General features: G+C 47.1%; 1 protein-coding gene across 5 annotated transcripts in view; it reads right to left on the reverse strand.

Annotated features, from left to right (window-relative positions):
* The window catches only part of THADA (THADA armadillo repeat containing), a 312,415-nt gene that overhangs the window by 39,371 nt on the left and 260,009 nt on the right, over positions 1–13,035 (reverse strand). For all 5 annotated transcript variants that reach the window (XM_082851642.1, XM_082851643.1, XM_082851644.1 and 2 more), the window contains 2 exons: positions 11,260–11,413; positions 8,034–8,165 (listed from right to left, as the gene is read on the reverse strand). In XM_082851642.1, coding sequence (XP_082707768.1) covers positions 8,034–8,165; positions 11,260–11,413 — 286 coding nt within the window. The remainder of the gene's footprint in view (positions 1–8,033; positions 8,166–11,259; positions 11,414–13,035) is intronic.

Below are 13,035 nucleotides of genomic sequence, written 5' to 3' on the forward strand. Positions count from 1 at the left end.
GGATCCACCACCTCTGGGCAATTTCACAGCAAAGAATCCACACAGCTCCACCTCTTCTGCCTTCTGTCGTTTCTAAAAACACTAATCTCCATTGGGTTTAACTACTGCGATTGATACATGCCCCCATTCCTTCATTCTGTTGATCATCCAATAGTGATTTCTGTTGAGCATTATGTACCAGGTTCTGGGAAAACAGTAATGAGCAAAGCAGACAAAAGTCCTACATTCCTGGAATTTTTATTCTGGTGGAGGGAGACAAATAACGAATTAAATAAACAGTAAAATAATAAGGTGCCGAAGGATTATGCAGAGAATGAAACCAGCAGGGTGAAGTAATAGTAAATGAGCAGCTACTGTAAACTGGGTGGTCAAGTCATTTCTATGGACATGACACTGAAGCTGAGATTTGAAATGACAAGGAGGCAGCTGGGTGGGACCAGGGGAGACCATTCCAAGCAGCAGGCCCAGCTAGTGCAAAGCCCCTGAGGCTTGGTGAGCTGGAGAACCCCAAAAAAGGCTGGAGTGCTGGAGCCGAGAGAGAGGGAGAGGGCGTAGCAGGGGATGAGGCTGGAGAGAGAGGCCGGGGTAAGGTCGGGAGGGCTTTATCTGTTACTTCAGGAGTTGAGTTTTACTCTGAGAAAGAAGGGAAGCCAAGGGAGAGGTCTGAGGAGAAGAGCAACATCGTCAGATCTATTCCCTAAGAAAGGCCCTTCAACAGCTACAGGGACTGGACTGCAGGCAGACTGGAGCAGAGGCAGGAAAAGCAGGCTGGAGGTTTTCGCAGAAGTCCAGGTGAGAGATGCTGTGGCTTGAACTAGCACATTAAACAAGCCTTGTGGACAGACACTTTGTAAATACTTGTTGAATGAATGAATGAATGAATATGCGTGATGTCACCACTTTTTGCCTCATACTTAAGTAGTAAAAGAAAAACCTGTGCTTTATCTAGGTAAGAGTAAGAGGAGTGAGAAAACAATTTAGAATTTAAAAATAGGCACAAAGAAATGAGAGGCAAGTAAGTTTAGCTTGTCCCCAGGGGCATTTAGGTCAGGCTTGGAGGCAGTTATGAGGGGAATTCTAGTGTGGTGGTCACTCTTCTCCAGAAAAAGGTACTTGGTACATGCCCATGAGATTATACTCACGGAGCTTAAAGGCCGTCTAAAATGGAGGCTGGGGCCAGGCTCTGGTACCTCTGAACAGAAAAGACACCTTGGAGACAGTGTATCTGAGTAGATTAGGAAAGAAGCTATCGGAAGGCAGAGGGAGGACTGAGGCCAGACCTGGAGGATCTGACCCTGCGAACTTGCAGGAACTGGGAAAAGCGCAGGGCCTTCCGCTGGGCACGTGGCTGGTGCGGCAGGAGGACTTGGTGGGCAGCTCTGGAGGTTCCGGGGATGCAACCATCTGCAACTCAGCATGAAGCCCACAGGCCTGGGGCTTTGCTGACAGGGCCGCTGTGTAATGCCACAGTGACCCGACCTCCCTCCCTGCTTGGTCAAGGGCTGGAGCGTGGGAGCTGTGTTCACACTCTCATGCTGTCCCTTGGACTCTGTGTGGTGATGACAGGGTGTGTGTCTGTGTGAGAGGTGGGGTGTGTGTGGCAGAGGGAGGAATACATTTGGGGGGAAACTGACCAGGTGTCTGCTCTCTTCTTCTTCATCTTGCCCCGCTATATGACTGTTTCCACTTAGCCCCACAATGCCACCTGCCTCCTGCCCTGTTCTCTAACCTCTAGTCTCAAGTTTGCTACATTTTGCTCCTGCTTCCCCTCTTCCGCCTTCCTGCTAAGCTCCCTCACTATTCCATAGTCTCTGTGGGTCCTGGTGCAGAGCATGGAGGCTCCTGCAGTGTCTCCCGGTTACCCCAGGGCCGCGGCCCACAGCCCCGGGCTGGCTCTCTGGCCCTGCAGTCTGAGACTCAGACCCGAGTGGTATGAGTGAGGAAGGACCAAATAGTAAGGGAGAGCTACCAGCTCTTATCCCACAAGCCCCATACAGTGAGTCGCTCACTTTGTCCGAATCAATGAACACCACGGCCCCTTGGGCCAGTTCTAGCAGGGAGGGTCAGTCTGCCTGTTACGGAGCTTTGGTGTTTAAGGGGCTCTCTAATCTCCTTGGGGAACTCGGGACTGACAGACTATTACTGACTGTTAGGTGGCCTACTGTGGTGGAAGATCAGCCCATCAATGCCCATTGAGCACCTACTGTGTACCTAATAGAAGACAGTCTCTAAGCTCACAGGATAGTTGGGAAGATAAACTAAATAAAGTATATGACGGAGAAAATAATAAAAGAGTAGAAAATCAAGGGCTATTTATAACCAAATGCTGCAGGGGTTCAGGAAAGCGAGAGAGCCTGGGGGGTAGGGCCATTGCAGAGAAGGTGGGATTTAATGTGTCACCACTAAACATTGGTATCTGGCAGAATGAGCAGAAGTTTTATGATTTTTTGTGTGTGGGGGTGTGGTGGGAGGGAGGGATCGGAACTCCCTGGAGCCAGTACTCCAAGGAAAAGAACCACCCATCGCTCACGCATGTGAGGACATGTGCGCTCGCTTCTCTCTCCCCTGCTGTATCTGTCTCTCTTTCTTTCTTAAAAGTCTTTTACATTCTCTTCATTAGAAAGTTTCTACCTTTTACGTCAATTATAGCTAAATAAAAAAGTTTCTACCAAGAAGTCATCCTTCTTGAACCTAAACACTGACAGTGATTTGAGGTCTGGGCCCCCCTTAAAATTCCTTGTTAACTGGCTTCTCTTTCTTATCCTGCAACAACTAAAGCGACTGTTGGGTATCAGAAACTTTCTTTGAATCTCATAAACGGAAACGGGGAAAGGGAGGAGGCCTCCTGAATCAGGCGGCAAACGCTGGATGAAGCTGGAAGAGGAGGGAGGGAGGGAGATCCCGAGCTGGAGAGGGTGCGGTGCCGGAGGAAGGGGCTTCAGAAGGCTAACAGCTCCCACCCATCTCCTGCCCAGAGAGCCCCCAGCTCTGCAAGGTGAGCACCAGGGTTCTGCCCGAGGGCCTCCAGATTGAGCCATCTCTGCGGGACCCCTCAGGTCAGAGCCTTCCATCCTCTTACTCTGGAGTCCTCAAGTCTGACACTAGCCTATCGAGTTAGACCCAAGAGAGACCCTGTAACAGAGACAAAGGGTTCTACATAAAAGAGAGGCTATGCAGATGCCAACTGTTACATATAGGATGGATAAACAACAAGGTCCTACTGTACAGCACAGGGAACGATATTCAGTATCCTGTGATAAACCATAATGGAAAAGAATATATGTATTATAACTCGATAATCATTTTGCTGTGCAGCAGTAATTAACACATTATAAATCAACTATACTTCAATTACAATTAAAAAAAAAAAGGCTACAGAATAACCCCGAATTGCTGAATTCTGGCCATCTTCTAGACCTTTGGGTGGGTTGCTTTTTTTAAAGGTGCTTTTTCATCCTCTCCTCCTCCTAAACAGGCTGTTAAAATTCATACCTTCACAGGGGCCTCTCCTATTGCTTCCACCCAGAACTCTGTCTGCCTCACTTGAGAATCACACAAAGCTAGTGATTTAAATTTAAATAGTGTCCAGGCTGGTTTCTTCCCTCACACGGAAGCCCTTGTTCAAAAGAGTTCTGATGTGAAATCCTGATATATGAGTCTATAAGACAGATGTGAGCGAGCTGCTCAGGCAGAAGTGGGAGAGCCCAGGGAAGTGGCAGCGGCCGAGCTACAGCCTTGAGTGTCTCCTGCTCTTGAAACGAGAGCTCTTTCCAGAGCATTTCAAGGCTTGAAGTCAAGTCAGAGCAGGGGCAGGAGAGAGGTGGAGCCCCACCTGGAGTCCTGCCCATACACTGTCTCTTCCTGGCTGTGAACTTCAATGCTCTCCTCTTGAGCCCCAGATGTGCCATTTCTTCTGTCCCTCTTGGCATGCTGTGACTGGCATAGAGGGGAGGGGAGGGGCAGGGAGGGTCCCGCTGCTGGGGCTTCCTCCCATCTAAAGCTGAAGGGGCCTCAGGGGTGCTCAGAGGGCTGTTAATAGCCCATGAGTTCCACCTTCCAGGTGACCATGTTGGGTGGCGCACATGCAGGAGGACAGCAGAAGAGCTCGGCAGGCAAGAAGGTGAACAACAAAACCATCCTCACAAGGGTTATCTAAACACTGAGTTATTTCCCCTGGACCTTCCAGAATCATTAACTAATTCACACCACAAATCTCCACCTAAAGCCAGCCGTGTGCACAGCGACTGGTTTCATGCTTGCCTCTTCCACGGTTTCTAGCCAGAGCTACCAGCACCAGCAGCTACCTTGTGACGGCTTGCCGGGGGCTCCCAGGGGCACTGCGCCGTGTGCTGGAGAGGGCAGGACAGAGCCGGACGGCGCACTCTGTTCCTCCAGCAGATAAAGGTCGCCCTTTGCCCTCTCAGTTTCCACTGCCGATCTCTCCAAGGCCTAAGGAATACTCTGTCCCAGATCACAGTGACTTGTGGTCTCTAAGTGCCTTTCCCAATTCCAGGAAGTTTCACTTCCTGGAACGCGATAGCTCAACTGCTTTGTCAGTGCCAGAGGCGTGTCGAGGTGTTTCCCCTAGATACCTCCCAGGTTTGAAACCTTGAGGTCATCTCTGCTTTCCCTTCTCTCCCACCGCCCACAAGCACAGCCCCCAAATCCTCTTGAGTCCACCCCATGCTCTCTCCACCCATCACCACTGATGGTGGCTCATGAGGACTCTTGCTACCAGCTCCCAGTTGATCTCCTGACTCACCCCCAACCCCGATCCATCTCATGCACGGCTGCCAGAAAGAGCCCCTCACACCCACGTTCCTGGCAACACTACTCCTCTGTCTGAAAGCTCCCCAGCTTCCCTTCACCTATAAGAGGAGGTCCTTGGCTTGGCATTCAAAGCCAGCCCAAGTGTGGCCACTCCCGCCTTTCTAGCTTTGCCTCCTGCTCCGCCCCCCGGCCTCAGCCTATGTTCTGGCCACACAAGTCCACTTGCTGCTCCCCAATCAGCTCCCAAGTTGTCCCCAACTCCAGGTTTGGCTCCGGCTTTTCCTTCCGTGTTGAACTGCTCTCATCTGTGTGCCACTTATCCCTTCCTTTGGGCCAGCGCCACTCTCAGGAACCTCCCTAGACCCCGCAATCAAAATGCACCTCCATCTTCTCCACGTCCCCAGCAGGCTGTCAGTATGAGCACAAAGCTCTTTCTTCCCCATCTAGCCCTCATTTACAGGATGAGGTCTCAGAGGCAAGGAGTCCTCATGATTTCTTTCTTTCTTAGGAGGAAAAGTAATTAGTCTTCTCAAAGAAGACATTAAATATTAACATAATTTAATATTATTATTTTACTGTGGCACTTTTTAAACCACTGATTTGAGGACAAAATTAAAGAAATGACACATATTTTCAAGGTATTCAAGACTCAGTAGTAATAATGGACTTTGGAACACCAAAGAGCAAACCATTAGCAGGGTATGCTACAAAACCCCTGTGCGCTGAAGGAATGTGAAAACTTACCATCAGCTGCTTGGTATCCTTGAGAGATGTCAAAACAAGACAATATTGTTCTAATGAATCAGCTGGCTAAACTTCTGACTAAAGTGAAAAATCAGGTGGTGATACTCAATCGTCAGTTACTTTTCAGTCTAAAGCAGAAAGATGTGCATTTTTTGCTTAAGAAAATCACGCTGCATTACAGAGATTCTGTTTAAGCACTGCTATCAGGCAGAACAGAGAACACGCGGGGACATGCTGAATGAGTATCCCCACACAGCGACGTCATGCTGCTGAGATCTCTGAATGGGAGGTATCTGGCTTGGGTTTGATTTTTCGGATGCAAAAATTCACTCAAAATGAGTTAAAAAAAAAAAAAAAAAAAGGTGGGGGGCAGGCAGAAAGGAGTCACACTGCGGGGGTGGAATAGTTGATAAACCAGCCAGATGGTCTACCAATATATACTGTGTTAGTCTTTTCTAGTTGTAGACTTGGGTTTTTTAAAAAACATTTTATTTTCAAATAATTTTAAACACATGGAAAAGATGCAAGTACAGCAACTACCTATCTGTGTTTACTATTTATACGCACACATAGTTTTATTTTTTTCTGAACCATTTGAGAGTAAGTTGCAGGCACTGTGCCCTTTTCCACCTTAATATTTCAGTTGTGTATTTCCTAAGAATAAAAATATTCTCTTACAAAACCATAGTATGGTTATCAAATTCATGAAATTTAATATTGATTTTAATCTATAGACAATATTTCAATATTGTCAGCTATTCTAATAATTTCCTGTATGGCTTTTCACCCCTCCAGTACAGGATCTGGTCCAGGGTAACATACTATGTTTAGCTGTTACAGAATTCTTGTCTTTTCACACCTCAGATTCTCTTTTATGGACCAAGATAGGGAATACAAAGATAGACAAGCAGGCTTTTACATTACTTACTCCCTCAGAGGCTTTCACACATGGAATTTCACACGCAAAGGGCACTCCAAATATAATTACTGATTTCTATTTCTTGAGAAAAAAATTCAAACCAGAAGGAGGGCGAACATGGTAATATAGTTTTACTATAAATGAACTGGGAAAAATTCTGAAAGAAATAAAAGTAGCAGGGCAAAAGCCCTCAAGACTAGGAGGGAAGAAGTCCACTTATGAATTCGACCATGAAGTGATCTTTCCCATCTTTGGTGAGAGGGTCCTATAGAAGTCTAGTGAGTGTTACGTTCCACCAAATGCTTACTGAGCACTTGCTCGGTGCTCCGTGTGTCCTTCTAAGGAAAATGCACAATTGGAAACAGGAATGAATCATTAATGGCAGAATTTTAGGTATGTGGACAGGGATGGGGAGAAGGCTGCTAGTACAGCACTCGCAGCACCGATCTGAATGTTTTCCCACTGAGAGGCCAAGCTGATCCTGGCTAAATGTGCCCTGGAGTAGTATCACTGGGAGATTATTAAGACACCAGCTCCTTCCATACATGGAGAGAAAAGTGCCCAGACCATTACAACGGAGGACTCAGGTATGCGGATGTTCGCACATTCTAAGAGAAGCTTCCAGGGACCACAACCCTACCCATGGGAATGAGGGGCCCGAATCAGTTACCAACACTGTATGGCTATTTCCCCTCCCATTCTGCTGTCCATTAAGGTAAACGTCTTTGCTCAGCCTGTGACTACCTGTCTCAAGATGGTGTTCTTACTTCTCTTTGGGATGGCTGACCCAGAGATCTTTCCTGACACCTAGCCCCAAGTGCATGGAATCCAAGTCCACCAGAGTGGTCACCCTCCCAGACGGCCATTTGCCCAGAGGTGTGACCTTGCTTCTACTCCACCTAGCCCCATCCCTTCCACCCAGCAGCTCGTTTTCTACCTGCAGCCTGGAGTTCCCTTTTGCTTCCACAGCATTTGCCATTGCATACAGATAACTAGGGCCCAGGGCCCTAGCAGCTCATATTATGAACTGAGTGGCTATGAGCTCAGAACTACCCACCTAGGCTGCTCCTCTTTCCACTCCCCTCCTGCCCCCTGGGTTAACGTCACCACCCAATGAGGAGCCAAGGCACAAAGAGGAGCAACTTGACTGACACTCATCTGTTTCTTTTATGTGTAGAAATGCACAGAGGAGCAAAATGATGGATCTAGATCTCTGGATTATGTAACCACACAGAAAATCCAGACTTGGCCTTATTTAAAAAGGATGTCAATGTAACTAACAAAAGGCACAGTTTACTACATTTCTACCTCTGAAAGCAATTTTTCTCTATGATGTCCTAGAGCAGGGGTCAGCAAACTGTGGTTAGCAAATCAAATCTGGGAAGCCACCTGTTTTTATAAATAAAGCTTTATTGGAACACAGTCACGTACACTTGTTTTCCTATTGTTTATGGCTACTTTCCCACTAAAATGGCAGAGTTGAGACAGAGACTGAATGGCCAACAAAGCCTAAAATATTCACTCTCTGGCCCTTTATAGAAAGTGTGCCAACCCCTGGCCAAGAGCAATCAGGCATCGAAGAAAGATAAGAATGAGGTACCTGTTGACTGGCAAGTGTTTTCCTGTGACATGGCAGTCATCACGGTTTCTGTGGCTGCATCTCGGATTACTTGCTCCTCACTCTGCAGGAGGGTGAGGACACATTTCCAGAGAGCAAGCGTATCTTGCAGTCCTAAGAAGGCCAAAAAGAAATCAAATTACCTAGGATGCAACTTACAAGCAGGTACAAATACTGCTTCACATCCAGTATTGAATGAGCAACAGTTACTTCTTTTTTGTGGGTACTGCAAGGAAGGGAGACTTGAGAGTCAGATAAATGCCAGAAGAGAGAGGACCCTAAGGGGACAGGTCTGAAAGTGTCCTTTTGAATAGGAAACACTTCTGGAGGCAACCAGCCCCAGGCAAGGCCCCCTAGAAGGTATGGCCTTGGCTGACTAAGGCCCAGCTGTCAACGGGCCTTAGTCAATGACTCATGCTTCTCAGAATGAAACTTTATGCATCAAGAGTGCTTTGGGGAAACTAGCCCAGTGTTAATTTGAGTGACTGTTTCAGCTTATAAATTCTGAAAGCAAAGTTTCAATCAAGATTATGCTTTGGGGGGCAAGAATTGAAAAAAGCAAAGAACCATGATAAAGGCACCAGCCTGTGCCACGTCTACGCAGGGCCCACGACCTGACTGCCATTGCCCCTGGACAGGGACCCTATCAAGTCCCTGTGCATTGTGCTGCTGGGGACCAGAGACCAGGAACAGACAGTGTCTGCCCCTGAGCAATCGAAAGGGACATCAAGTGGAGAACACAAGGTAAGGAGAAGGCAGGGCTGGAAACACGTGGCTGTGACTCACCACAGGGAAAGGTCCCAGGAGACTGGTGTAATGGGAGGTGGACTGTGTGAGGGGAGAGGGGGCAGGGCCTCAAAGGAGGGACACATACTGTCCGGGTGGGGTGGGTTGCCACGGAAGACCACCACTCATCATCCCTTGATGTTCAGTGGGGAACCAACCCTGCCCTGAGAGCTCTCCTTAGCTCACCCTCTCCCTCATCTGTCCACAGAGAGCCCAATATCAGAGCCACCAATGCTCTAGTCATACTGAGAGCAGCAATGGCTCCCTCTGGGGTTTGTGCTCTCCTGTCTGTTATAAATCCGGCTTTAAATTTTACTCAGTCTTTCAGAATCTATCCATTCTAATTGTTCTCTAGGGTTTCAAATTTCCCTTTCTTAACATTTTCTTATACCGCTAAGGTCCTCATCAATCTTCCCTCTTTAGTCCATTTCAATTTTTCTTTCTCCTTAAATGACTTCGGTCTGCCCTTGACTTGTCCCCATGCACTTTATGTCCTTTGCCTCTCAGTTCTGTGCCTGTCTTTCATGTTCTTGCAGGCCGCCAGCCACTGCCGACCTCCTTCCTCATTGCCTGTGATGCCCTAAGCAGCTCCAGCAATTCATGATGAACCAATGGCTTTTGCCCAGGACTCAGTTTCACTCAGAAATTCTACATTATTCCACACACATTTTCCTGCTATGAACCAGGGTCAGAGCAGCCAAAGTCACCCAGAAGATGTGCTGCAAAATATTACCTTCCCTGAGAAGTGTCACCAAAGTTTATAAACCTTTGCTCTTATTCCTCTGGGTCCAATGATTAAAGCAAAATTGTAGCAGGTCCCCTTTCAGTCCCCCTTTGGGTATAGAAAAGATGCCTAAAAGTCACTTAGAACAGGGGTCCCCACCCCCGGGTCTGGGGCCTGTTAGGAATCGGGCTGCACAGCAGGAAGGGAGCAAGCGAAGCTGCATCAGCCGCTCCCCATCCCCGCCTCACCGCTCGCATGACCGCCTGAACCCTCTCCCCACCCCGTCCCCGTCCGTGGAAAAACTGTCTTCCACGGAACCAGTCCTTGGTGCCAAAAAGGCTGGGGACCGCTGACTTAGAAGAAAGATGTATGAAGATACCAAAGACAACTCTTTCTCTGAGAGATCCAGAGACATGAGACACTTGATTGGTCTGAACTCCGATAACACTTAGAATTTGAATCCCACCATCTGAAAAAGCAGTTCTTTTCTTTATTCTGTAAATCTTTTCTCCACAACTACACTGAAAGCTCCCCGGATGCAGGGACCATGATTTATTCTCCAGGGCTGGGCATGGAAGAGGAGAACAAAAACAGAATTCCCATAATGGATGGAAGAGAATCTCAGCATGGTTAATATGGGGGTAAGATGGCAGGAGAGGGCAGGGCCAGGACTCAGACATGGCTTTGGGTCCTGAGTTTTCCTTTCAGTAAACCCTATGCTTAAAACAAAACACTACAATTAAAAAAAATTTTTTTTAAGTTAAAACAAAAACCCCTATGGTTTTTCAATTCCTTTGGGTTTCCTAAAGCTCGGTTTTCTCAACCACCATTGATATGATGCTCTTTCCTAATTATTACTCTTGAAGGACAGGGGGTGGCAGTGAGGAAAGAGACATGAAGGTAGAGAATATGGTTGGAGTGGTGGCCAGTGAGGAGGGAGAAGCAGGCAGGGCACAGAAGAGGAAGGGCCTTCTGAGCCAGGCTAAAGAGCATTTAGGTTTTATCCTGAAGGCAATGGGCACCCACTCAAAGGCTTTAAGTAGTGGAGGAAAATGCTCAGATCTGTATTTCAGAAAGACCCCAGAGGCTTTTGGAAGCATAAGGAGAATGGCTTGGGGGACAAGACAGAAAGAAAAGAGGCCAATTAAGAGGCTGTTGGTGGGGCTTCCCTGGTGGCGCAGTGGTTAAGAATCCGCCTGCCAATGCAAGGGACATGGGTTCGAGCCCTGGTCCGGGGAGATCTCACATGCCGCAGAGCAACTAAGCCCGTGTGCCACAACTATTGAGCCTGTGCTCTAGAGCCCGAAAGCCACAACTACTGAGCCCGTGTGCCACAACTACTGAACCCCACGCGCCTAGAGCCCGTGCTCTGCAACAAGAGAAGCCACCCAATGAGAAGCCCGCGCACCGCAACTAGAGAAAAGCCCGCGTGCAGCAACAAAGACCCAAGGCAGCCAAAAATAAAAATAAATAAATAAATTTATATTAAAAAAAAAAAGAGGCTGTTGGTGAAAAGTGATTAGAGTAAGAGAGTGAGAGGGTGGGAAGATCTTTGAAAGATGTAAAGGTATGGTGTACGCTGTCGTCTTTCATCTTCCCTTCTTTTTTTAACCTAGAGCATCTATTCACGCTTTTAGTGCATTTGGTACGATGGACACCTCCCCGCCCCCCCACCCAACAGCGGCTCAGCGCACTTACCAAGAATGGGATGGGGGTTGGTGAGGAAAAATGGTGCAGTGCTGGTGAGAACTTCAGCAGCGGCCAGCCTGGACTCGGTGGGAAGATGATCTTCACAAGAAGAGAGGACCAACTGAACCCACTGCTTCAGGTTGGGGGCCACCAAGTCCCTGGTCTAAAAGTACAAAGTATACATACAGCAGTTCAGAAGACGCGACATGGGCAGACATGCAATTAGGGATGAGCTACATATGCGTTTCCCAGGCTCCCTTGCATCGGGGTGTAACGTGATTAAGTTCTGACTAATGGGATGCCATTAAAAGTGGTATCTGTGCAATTTCAGGTAATATGTAAGGAAATATGTGTGACCTTCACTTCTTGGGTTTCTCTGTCCTGCTAGTTGAACAAGGACAAGATGATGGGAGCTGGAGCAACTATCTGGGACCAGAAGATGGAAGCCACTTATTAAGGACAGCGGAACAACAAGGTAGAAGGGCCGGGGAGCCCAATAATGTCATGTCACTATCTGCTTTGGACTGCTTCTCTCTGGTTTAAGCCACTGTATTTTTGAGTTTCTGTTACATTTAAAGCAGCATCCTGACTAACATTATTGTTTAAACAAAGCCCTATTGTTGTTTCTTTATAGTAACAGCTTTATTGAGATACAATTCACATACCATATAATTTACCCATTTAAATACATAATTCAATGATTTTTAGTATATTCACAGATATGTGTGTACAACCCTCACCACAGTCAATTTTAGAACATTTTCATCACCAAAAAGAGAAGCCCTGTATACTTTTTTATTTTATTTTATTTTTTTGGCGGTACGCGGGCCTCTCACTGTTGTGGCCTCTCCCACTGCAGAGCACAGGCGCACAGGCTCCGGACTCGCAGGCTCAGTGGCCATGGCTTATGGGCCCAGCCATTCCGCGGCATGTGGGATCTTCCCGGACTGGGGCACGAACCCGTGTCCCCTGCAGCAGCAGGCGGACTCTCAACCACTGCACCACCAGGGAAGCCCCAGCCCTGTATATTTTAGTTATCATCCCCATCCTGTCAGCTCCCCCTCGCCCAGCCCTAAACCATTAATCTACTTTCTGTCTTTATGGATTTGTCCGTTCTGCACATTTCATATAAACTGAATCATACAGATGGCCAACAGGCACATGAAAAGATGCTCAAAACCACTAATTATTAGAGAAATGCAAATCAAAACTACAATGAGGTATCATTTCATACCAGTAAGAATGGCCATCATTAAAAAGTCTACAAATAATAAATGCTGCAGCAGGTGTGGAGAAAAGGGAACCCTCCCCTACACTGTTGGTGGGAATTTAAATTAGTGCAGCCACTATGGAGAACACTTTGGAGGTTCCTTAAAAAACTAAAACTAGAACTACCATATGATCCTGCAATCCCACTCCTGGGCATATATCCGGAGAAAACTCTAATTGGAAAAGACACATGCTACACCAATGTGCACAGTGGCACTATTTACAATAGCCAAGACATGGAAGCAACCTAAGTATCCATCGACTTTATCCATGGATAAAGAAGACGTGACATATATACACAATGGACTATTACTCAGCCATAAAAAAGAATGAAATAATGCCATTTGCAGCAACATGGATGGACCTAGAGATTATCATAGTGAAGTAAGTCAGACAAAGACAAATATCATATGATATCTCTTATATGTGGAATCGAAAAAAATAGTATAAATGAACTTATCTACAAAGTAGAAATAGACTCACAGACATAGAAAACAAACTTACAGTAACCAAAGG

The sequence above is a fragment of the Leucopleurus acutus genome (genome assembly GCF_964270905.1).
Source record: "Leucopleurus acutus genome assembly, chromosome: 12".
NCBI classification, from domain to species: domain Eukaryota; kingdom Metazoa; phylum Chordata; class Mammalia; order Artiodactyla; family Delphinidae; genus Leucopleurus; species Leucopleurus acutus.